We start from the raw sequence: 11,196 nt of genomic DNA, 5'->3' as shown, positions 1-11,196 counted from the left end.
TATATGGCACAACCACATGGATTTGCGGTCAAGGGTAAGAAGGAATTTGTGTGTAGATTTGTAATGCCTACCCCTAGTTGACTTTTCAGATTTGTTTTGCTGAATTCTTTTAGGCACTTTCTATGACTATGTTTTATGATTATCAATACTTGGTTACCGGATTTGATTAGATGTTATTTCATACTCAGTTGATTTATGTGATGAGTTACTTAGTTATTTCATGTGTTCAAGATTACTTTGATGATGATGTATGAATGTTCATTTGGTGATTTTTGTTATCTCATGATGATTAGTTAGATGAATTATTTATATGTAGTTCTATGGTTACTTACCCCATACTTGCATGTATATGCAGGCATACTTGTTTGTTTTACTTTATTATTGACATTCTTGATGTGGTTGAGGGAGGGAGTCATAGTCACCCACTAGTCAGGATCTACATGATGCACCACTTTCTGCCATTGCCTATTTAGTTTAGAATATACGAGTATGTACATTTGTAGATTTTATGCAGATTGTAGGTACTAGGTATCAACTTCCCTAAATTGCTAGGATGAGTGTACCTTATCATAGTATCTCAATGGTATAAGTGGGGAGATAATTCTTGATTCCAAAGCCTAACCTAAAGCCAATCTTTCTAGAAAGTAGGACAAGTATTTGAGTTATTTACCCATCTGAATTTGTCAAGTGACGTGAATTCATGATTTTGACCCCATGGTATATGTCAAAAATTTAGAAAAGACACAATGGATGACTATATAATATGGATACTTCAAAGGAACTACAAAACTGTTGTTCATATCAAAGAAAATACTAAGAGTGGGTGATATCACAACAATGAAACTAGAGTCATCCTTGTGATCATAGTAAAGACTGGAACCAACTATGGGATCACAATCATGAGAAAATTCTCTAGAATTGGAACCCTTTCCTCCTCATCCTGGAAATCTTTATAAAGGATTACAACAAGCTACAAATGAGAGAACCCATGTCAAAAATCTGACTGGAAAATACATGCAGAGATATCAAAAGATATTGCATTCAAAGAATTCTTTGCACTTAGATTAAACTAGGACATCAACTGCTTAATTGACATGGTGGAACTTGCTACAAGAGCCCTCAACTTGAAATAATTTGTCCTTTACAACCTTCATCATGAAATTCTCAACTGCCTTCAAAATATTTACTTTCTATTTGGTGGACATTCCACTAATATGATTTTATTTGATCTTCACCATAGCTTTACTCAATTGAAAATCTAATCCTCATCAAAATTGTGCTACTCAAGCCACCAACCCATCCATCTGTTCGGTGCCACTCAAGGCCATGTTTTATTTCTATTATTATCATTTAAATATTTGTCTGCCACCCTGAGGGTCAAACCTCATTGATTGCAAAATAAGATCACATATAATGGCTGAAAAATCAACTTAAAACTTTGACTCTTGATCTCACAATGCTACAAACTTATGACACATTGTAGAAGAAAGCCCTTTCGTAACATCTTAATATCTTTTCATTTGCCCTACGATCTTACGAGCACAGCTAAAAAACCTTCTCGTAGCATCGATAGTAAATTTTTTAAACCTTATGATGTTACGAAACAACTTATTGTAACATTGTGACTCCATCTTTTACTTATTATAATCACACGACAATAAGTCATCTAGTTGGTTTGTAGCCCCGAGAACCAAACATTCCATCTTTATGATCTTAGGACACACTGCATCTCGTAAGATCGGAAACCAAACCCTTTCATCCCTAAGATCTCATGACAAAGTATAGTCGTAACATCTTACCATCATAACATCAGAAGTCTCTGTTCTAATCATAGCATCTCTAGGCTGATCACTTCATTTTGTGATCTCATGACTGCCTTGTAAGATCGTAGCTATATTTTTTGGCTGAATGATATCGGATGAATGCATTATGGTATTTTTGATCAACAACCCTTTGACAACTGAAACTAGCTCACCATGTGACACTACAATCTCATGATGCTACAAGTAGACCCCTAAGTTGCAATAATGCACCAACACTTCATAAATTGCCCTTTCGAACAAATGATATCAAATGAACACATATACTACTCTATCGATCAAATATGAGAACTCATTCAAAAAGTGACCCTACCATTTCTTGTTGACCTTTCAACCCTTAGGAATGTGCCATATGCCAGTAATTGATTTGTTCACCTCTATACTAGCTTTACCATCTGAGCCCACTAGGACACGTGTCCTTATTGCGCTTCCCCACATTCCATAGATAAATTGCAACTTCACATTTCAAGGAAGCGCTAGCCATAGGTCTTGATCATTTGACGACCCAGAAAAAGCCTCATCTTGCTATCCACATGAGCACCATGATCATTCAGAAACTGCCCTACGACCAACAAATTATGACAAAGAATTGTGACATCACTAGGCTCAAACTACTTGGCATCTTGTCGCACATTCACAACCTTAACTCATGGTTATCTTTTAACTACAGTGACCATGTGAACCATTACATATTGTATCATCATGACTTACATCCATGGTTAACTTCAACTCATTGCAACCACATGACAAAATTAATTTTTGACTCCTGCTGAAAATTAATCAATCCCACTAGTACATGTGTCATCAGGGTATATCCATGCATTCTTTAAACTTCTTGTATTTTCATAAACTAGGTATACGCCCACTGTCAATATAGGAAGATCTAACAGCTTGGAAATAATCACCCATTGCATACCTTTGAAATGAAAAATGAGACCCACCAGGACAAGATTAACCAGTCATGCCATTGCAACTTAAACATTTAACTCATCATAAACTTGAGCGATCAACCAAACAAGTGAATCACTCAGTCGCAACAATGAACCTGGGTTAGTATTAATCCTTCACGATCACACGACAAGGAGAAACTTAACTACAAATCAACAACTTATCACCTGGTTGTAGCACAAAATGTAACTGCATCAATTAACTTGTGAAGCCATGACCACCATGCCTTAACCTTCAACCACACAGTCGCAACAAGAAATGCTACCCGCTAGAAAAGGAAATGACCATGCAATCAAGCTTAGATCACCCCATTGCATCATAAACTGCATAATAAATGATAACTGTTGCGAGACTGCAAACAAGAAAATGTAATTGTTTCACTTTGTTGCACCTCCATAAACCATTAGTAGTTAAAAGGGAGTGAAGTTGCACCTAGGAACTGTCGCAATGTCGTGACTTAAAAATACAAGGCAAGACATGAAAAGGTAAAGGGAAAAACACAGGATATAAGATATATAATATGGTTTTAATGTATCCCATTCAAAAGTGAAAATCAAAACCCTTCTGAAACAAATAGCAAAGTAAAACCCTTAGGGTTTGGACATGGTTGATAGGAAAAATGAAACCTTAAGCAATTCTAGACAAATGCTTCTTGATTTTCACTGGTTTTTTGCAAATTTTAGGTAAAATAAAAATTAGGCCAACATAACCTAAGATCACATTAGAGAACACATAGACTTTTGATAAAAAAGAATTAATTGTACTTTTTTGGGAAACTGTTGTACAAAATCCTGAGTGAATGGATCACAAACAATAGCTACAAGTAAAGGGTGTGAAGAGAATGGGCATAAGGCTATAGATCACTAGGGTAGGTATACATGTTATTTTTGGTTATATACATTATGCATGTACAATTTTATATGGCATGTGGTTCAGGGTCAGATATATGAATACTAGCATAGGGAGAGCATCCATAATTAAGCCTTTTTTAGGTCTGGCGTGAATGTGTTCCTCTGCAAATGTTTTTATAGTGCTTTGTGCAAGAGGAAAGGTAAGGAATAATTTCTTAGTAATCATTGTGAAGGAAAAATTACATGGACAAAGAGGAAGCAATATCCAAAAATAACATAAATGTTCTAATTTCTAATGCAGATGGAAACGATATCCAAAAACAAGGTAAATGTTCTAAATTCCAATGCAGATGGAAATGGTATCCAAAAGCAAGGTAAATGTTCTAATTTCCATTGCAGATGGGAACTCATGCACTTGTTTAAGGACAACCAAAACATTTGTAGAAGGAATTTTCCACTATTTTGAATATGGTGAGCCAAATGGACAATGGAAGACATCCTTATGCATTCACCAACACTTCACCTTTAATTTATTATATCGCATGCAACCTTTTTTTTTTGTATTCACTCAACCACCTATTCTCTTGTTCTCCTTTTACTTATCCAACCTCCGTTATCTCCTCTTGGTCCTCCTCTGAGTTGATGCCCTCACTATACATCCCTAATATGCAACCCCTTTATAACACTCCCTCCACTTGGCTTGGGTTGAAATAATTTTTGCTGATTATCTTCCTTGTAGTCTCACATAGCCACACACAATTACCCCCACCAAAGCTACTCCCAATCTAAAAGAGTTACACACCATACACATTAATTACAAAAACTAAAGAAATTCTCCATATTCAAGCCATTTTCAGAGTATTTTAATGGGTTGGTAAAAAGATACAAATACCCACAATCTAAGTCTACAAGAAGAAAATTTGAAAACACAGTCATAATATATCCTTTAACATGTTTTACTTTGGCCACAACTTTATTATGAGCTTTAACTTTAAATGCTCCTTTGTAGCCATTAATAACTTGGGGGATAAGCTTTGATGAAGATCATTACAACAAACAAGTGAGGGCAATCCTCAACATGTTGAAAAAATGCTAAAGGAGCTTAGCTATTGGAGGACCATAGAATGGGAGAGGAAGAGGCTAGCACAAATATAAGGAGGTAATTTTGTTTTGGGAAAACATTTTTGGCTATATGTTATTTTTTTTGATGCTTCAATGCATAGAATGTAATTCGACAAAGCTCATAAGGGTTTTTGTATACTGTGTAATTAGGTACTAGCAGAGCACATTCAAAAGCAATAATTTCGCATAATTGCAACAATGGCTCTATCAACATATCAACAAAACATAAATAGGAGTTTTTTGGCATTTTATAGAGAGAGGGTAGCAAAGTTGCTACAAAATCATGTGAATCAATGAAAACAAATTCATGAATGAATACAATTGGTCCAATCCCCTAGTTTGATAATTCATATCAAAAGAATTATATTTTAGTTAAAAAAAAAAATTTTTTTCAAACAACAATCAAAATTTGAACATTTTTATTTTATGTTTAAAACCACTTATATTTGTTATTTAATATGATTTTTTGATACATGGATGTAGTGTTAAAGTTTGGTAGTTGCAGAGAGATATTTGCTTCCTTCTAATGGTCGAATCAGGATAAAGCTTGTGATCAATTCTATGTATATGTGATATCTTTATCTCTACTATTGTCTATTCTAATCTTTGCTTTTGATCAAGCATAGTTTGGCTCTGAAGAGTTTTAGTGGTGAACTAAAATTTGTGGAAATATATTGTGCACTTATAGCCTTCTGACAAATAGGAAGTTGGTGATGTGGACTTAGTTATTCTTCTTCAACTAGTTGCAATTGTATCTACCTAGAAGGATAGTGTAGTCCATGATGAAGAAAGTGATGCCTCCTTAGGTGCTTGTGGCTGTATTTGCCTTGAGTTGGACGGCTCTAAGCCAAGTAATTTTCTTTTATTATTGTCTTTTTTTCTTCAATTCTTGGTTGGGGACACTTATTAATTAAGCCCCCTCAATTATAGTTACACTAATCATAGTAAATTTTAAAGAAAATATTTGTTTTCTCTAAATGGACAATATTATACATCTTAATTAGAAAATTATTTTGTCCACAAACATCTTCTGGAAATACTTAAATGTATGTATTGCTATTTTAATTTGTATAAATCAAATACATCAACATCCATTTCAAGGAAAACGTGGATATATTTGGAGAATATCTATCTTTTGTAGAAATAAAGTTAAAAGGTACTATATCTATTAATTCAACTAAAATAAATACAATTTCATTGCGCTTTCCTTCAATTTAGTTATTTACAGCCAACAAACCCTAATGCTCAAACCCTAAGCAAAGAACCAATATAAAAGTCTATTTGATGCCGTCATCCATATATATTACATTTTCTCGTTGACTATAAAATAGTAAATGAGGGAAACTCAGTTGAGAAGAAATTTGAGGTACTTGTGCGTGAGCAGTTAAGACCTGTGATTTTTGATGCAATTCACTTAAATTTTATATGATGGCATAGGAAACCTGCAAATTCATGGCTTTCGCCGAGGTAAGGTGAATTTCATGTTGAAAGAGAAAACAATTTTCATCAATTGTAGAGCTGAAGGAAAGAATTATAAGAAACTTCGTAATAGAATAAGCTAAAAGAAATGTATGGAGAAACTGCTCACCTCAAAACAATGCATGATTGTTCCGAATGGACAAAACACAATGAGTATGTTGTAGAATGTAGTAAGGAAATTGGCTTCTCAGAATTTGGCAACCCTGCAAGTTGTGTCATATGGATATTTATAGCTGACGAACACTAAATAGAGAATTGATGTGCTAGCAGTGGAAAAGTGCACCATTGTTGATGGGGAAAACTTTATTACACATAGTATTACCCAACATGGACATTTATTGTGAGGAAGAAGAAGGTTACTTAGCATCCAAACCTCTTCTGAAACGAGATGGTGCACTTGATGGTGGTTCTGCTCCTACAAGCCCAAGGAAACCACTGTGTGACTACAAAGTCTACCTAACCGTTCAACATCATCATTTAAACTAGCAATATAATCTACCCACTTTCTAGATTTTTACCTTTGCCCACAACCCATATTGAATGCGAGGAGATGAATCTAGATACTCTAATGCCTAAAAAGGAGTTCCATCTACCAAGTGAAAACATATACCTATGCCTACTCTACAAAAAGATTACAGAATCCAAACTAAATCACAGACAAGCAACAAGATGTGACAACTTGTTTTCTCTTGACAAAGTATTCAATTCCCATTTATTAGTTGAAAACATTTACCTCAATAGCATACAACGGCTTCCACCCAATCCACAGATTACACTCACCTGGAAGTTGGGAGTCATATCAGTGGCGGGATGAATGAAGAACCCAAAGATTAACGTCTCTAATTAGGGTTTCAATATCATATATGGGCTTCATTTCCACATTCCCTGATTCCCAATCAAATTTCTCCACCATTAGCCATATCAGCTGCAATTTTTCTACATACCAATTTGTTCATAATCCCTTATTCTGTCTCATAAATAAAATTTTGAACACGGAAGCAACAGAGTGAGTAAGCTTACTTCTGTTCTAGTGATGTCTGCCCCAATGGCAACGATAAATACAATCATTTTTTAAAATGTTGATAGCTTTTATTGTTTTGATAGTAAAATGGTACCTATTCTATTGAAACATAGTCAAATAATCAAAATGTCACCAAAATTTCAAATGACAAACAGGAGTAACCGTCAGCTGACGGGCCTGGTTTAGAATTTTGTTTTCATAAATTTACAAAGAAAATGATGCAAAAGCAATGAAAGGGAATCTGGGCTCATTTGTTTTTAAAAAGCTTAACAAAATTATTTCCACTGTGAAGAGAATAAGAATGTTCCCTCTTCCGTTTTCATAATTACGAACCTCCATAAGAAATGATTGTCATATAGCATTGTAACAAGAAATAGATAAATTCGTACAGAGATAAGAGTCACTGGATGGAAATTTACAACTTAAATCAGTTTCAATTATTTTTTGTTATTTCAAAATTATCACGCGGTCTGGTAAAAGTGGAGCTTAAAAGTAATAGCTAAAAAGAATCTTTGGATTCGAGATCAACGACTATGAAATATCATCAACGTATCTTCCGTCAGTCCTTGTAGAATATTTCATCTTGTGTGCAAATACACTGAGAAATGCAGCCTCCCAAAGCCCGTGAGCATTATGGTAACCTGAAATAAGTATCATAGTTGCCGTTTTAGACTCGGAAAGAGAACGCGACTCAGTGTACAATTCTTTATACATCGTGAAGAGAGATTGGGAAAATCTCAGAAAATAAACATCCCCGGGGCACGTTTTTTTCATGGCTTTTGCTGCTGTCACTAAAATCTCCTCCTCTGTTTCTGACGCTAGCTTTAGACCTCTCTTTCTCCTGCAATAAATACGAGCCAAATAGGCAGCCATGAAAGAGGAACGAATCCAGGCTTCGCCATTTTCATCAACTTCAGTGTGTCTCCGCCTCAACACACTCAAATACTTTTCTACTTGATTAACAAGCTTCTCTAGCTGGAAAGTCTGGTCTTCAAGCTTCGATTCGCACGCATTTCTGTAGCTCTCGTAGATTATCTTGGCGTTGCATCCTTTCGATTGGAAATCCAGAAATCTTTTCTCCAACTTGCATCGATTGCAGATACAATCGAAGCCGAAGGATGTGCAGTACTTTTGACGATATGGAAATGGAACTAGAACCTCAAAATAGGGAATGGTAATCTCTTCCCCCTTTACAATGGGCTTGGTTGCGTGGATCAAAATGAAGTACTCCTTGTTGATCTTTCTTGCAGCGTTGGGGAAACAGGAATGGTTGATGAAGGAAGGAAGCAGCCATACCCCATGATACACTCTCTCTGGAAAAAGCTGGTTCCATATCTCTGAATCCTTTTTATCATCTGCAAACGCATCTACAGATCTGTCATCCAACGCAATGCATTCCATTACGCGACGAATTTCATCGTCCTTCTCAGCAACCATTTTACGCAATTTATTCGAAGATTTCGGAGTCTTCTCATCGAAGAAATCCAGCATATTGGGAATCCATTTGCAGCTACTATGGGAAAGAAAGATTTCTAGACTCTTTTCTCCACTTGAAACCAGCGCATTCTTCACACTTTCAAGCAGGCCGTTTTCGACGAAATTCTGCAAAGGCGTCTCAGCGACTGCCAAAGGCTCACCTAGCAACAATGTCTCGCCTGGCTCAACATTCTCTGTTGCAAATAAACCCCTGCCGCTTCCATTGCTTGTCATTTTGATCTCAACCGGCCCAACGAAACCCCCGTCTGGTCTGAAATCATGATTTTGTGAATACTTTAGACTCCACTTTCTGTATGTCCGAGTGAAGGCCGCCTCCTTTTCTTTCAGGGAATCACATGAGATCTGAAAGAAACGAAATGCTTCCTTGTATCTTCCGAGAGATAAGAGGGATTGAATTTTAAATTGGATTCCACTGCTTTCGGTAGGGCTGTTGCGACATATCCAGTCTGCATCTTGCAGCGCTTCGGCGTATCGGCCAAGCATAATATTCGCCATCCATCTTTGATTGTACACCAGACGAACATCCTTTGGCATTTCAATCTCTCTTCTCGAAGCACAGAGTAAAGACATTGTATTAAATTGTCTACAATTATCCCAATCTTTTGCCTGCCAAGCATTATTTCCCCTGATTATCCAGTCGTTGAGTTTTTCTTGATCGATTTGTGGAGCAGGACGGCTCTGCGCAGCTTCAATGCACCGGGGATTATCCACATCAATGAATACGACCCCGCCGTCACCTACAGCAAGCAGGGGCTCCTTGACGACAGTTTCCATACCCTGAGGATATTTATCTCTTGCGAACCCTTGATGAATGGATGACGGATCTGAAGAAACAATGGAAAGAGCCACTGCATTCCCAGTATCCACCTCCTCCAGCAGAGTGTAGATTCTTCCAAATTTGAAAGGCTTTACACAGAGTACACCATAAATAGCACAACTGTAGTTCCGCTTTCCGATTTCCAAATCCTTGATCTTCACAGGCACAAGTTCATCTAAAGCTTCCGAGGCTTCATTTGCTGCTTCACTTTCTTTTTCAGGCGCATCATGCATGTGGAAAACATCACCAACTTGAGAATGTGTCAGATGCACGCCAGCTCTGTTGTGGATTGAAATTAACAGGTCCCTGTCAAAATTCTTGTACGCCTCCAACATAACAGATACATCCATGCCCGCCCAAAGAATGCTGAGAAGCTCTTCATAATATTTGGGCTTGGTGAGCTCTCCGGAAGGCCGATCTGCCTCATTAGAGCTGGGCTCTGATGATTTCTCTTGATCCATGGCTACTTTCTGTCCTCCTATTATGATTCTTTCTTTAAATGAAAGCTGTGGAACAAAGAGACAGATTGGCTACTGAAGGAAATTCGATCGATAATATCATATAAATGTTATCAGACAAACTTACTAAAGATACTAAGAAGACGAGAAAGGCACAAATTTATTCTGCATAATATAAACCACTACCATAATCCTTTCAGTTGCCGCTCCTCAGATCAACATCAGGAAGCCGAATTTTTCCAACAGGTAAAACTCTAAGTTTACGGTGACAAAATCGAGGATAAGAAGAGATTGAAGAGATGTATGTATGAGTTAAAGAGGAATTAAAAAAACAGAGGATTTCTAAAAGTATTATGACAACAAGGCGATAGGATTATGACAATTTCAAACTTGACGGGAACTGATTCATCGGTGCATGAAATAGCTCAAAAAAACACTTTATGAGGAAGTTACCTCCCATGCAACTGTTAATGAGGCTGGTGAAACTGATCTGTTATAAGAAAGGTTTTGCACAAATTTTGCCATGTCCTAATTTTTTCCTCGATAAAAATAAATTAAAACTAGAGATGAATGCCTAACCTTCAAAGATGAGAAGACGGATAACATTTATCGGCTATTTAAATTGCCGATGAAGAAATTATGCCATCTGAATGAACAGATCTCGGGAATATAAGCTTGCCAATGATCACTAACAATATAACAAAACATAAATTCTACTAAATTGTTGAAGGCAGCTTTAAAGCATGGTAAATATCGCGTTTTCAGAATTTCAGTGCATTCACATCATGAAAATATGCGTTCGAAACTCGGATTTCGATGCAATTACATACGAGATACTCGTATTTGGAACAATTTACAGTCTATTATGATTTTGGAAAACAGATTCACACCATTAATTTAGTAAAAAACACATCTTACTTTCTGAGAGAAAATTATCGCAAGGGAATCGAAATCCGTACCTCGTAACGCTGAGAGCACAGGATATGACGAGCATATCAAAGACCACCGCGTTTTCATTTGATCGGACTGGAAAATTGTTTTTTAAATTCGCGTTCTTCGTTACCGAAAAGGATTTGGAATACGTGAAAGGATAAGGGAGTAGGCATGAATCCGACAGCTCATCTATAAGTTAACGGCGGTTAGGGGAATGATTTTTATACGAATGATGCCAGAATGCCGGTTT

The 11,196-nt window shown here is 36.5% G+C and overlaps 1 protein-coding gene across 1 annotated transcript; it reads right to left on the bottom strand.

Annotated features, from left to right (window-relative positions):
* Positions 1-7,668: 7,668 nt before the first annotated feature.
* LOC149571532 (methyltransferase FGSG_00040-like) lies at positions 7,669-10,973 on the bottom strand. The gene is made up of 2 exons (XM_089809388.1): positions 10,932-10,973; positions 7,669-10,061 (listed from the first exon to the last, which is right to left on the bottom strand). Exon 2 carries the CDS (start codon positions 10,014-10,016, stop codon positions 7,773-7,775), a length of 2,244 nt encoding a protein of 747 aa, XP_089665514.1. The 5' UTR covers positions 10,017-10,061; positions 10,932-10,973; the 3' UTR covers positions 7,669-7,772.
* Between the last annotated feature and the right edge of the window lie 223 nt (positions 10,974-11,196).

The sequence above is a fragment of the Cupressus sempervirens genome, chromosome 2 (assembly GCF_028749045.1).
Source record: "Cupressus sempervirens isolate cs-2001-9-10 chromosome 2, ASM2874904v1, whole genome shotgun sequence".
Lineage (NCBI taxonomy): Eukaryota > Viridiplantae > Streptophyta > Pinopsida > Cupressales > Cupressaceae > Cupressus > Cupressus sempervirens.
The sequence above is the reverse complement of the archived record's forward strand: the minus strand, read 5'-3'. Positions and strand labels throughout refer to the sequence as shown.

Bases quoted from the DNA above. Each gene is read 5' to 3' on its own strand.
- LOC149571532 (XM_089809388.1), bottom strand. From the start codon at position 10,016: ATGGATCAAGAGAAATCATCAGAGCCCAGCTCTAATGAGGCAGATCGG.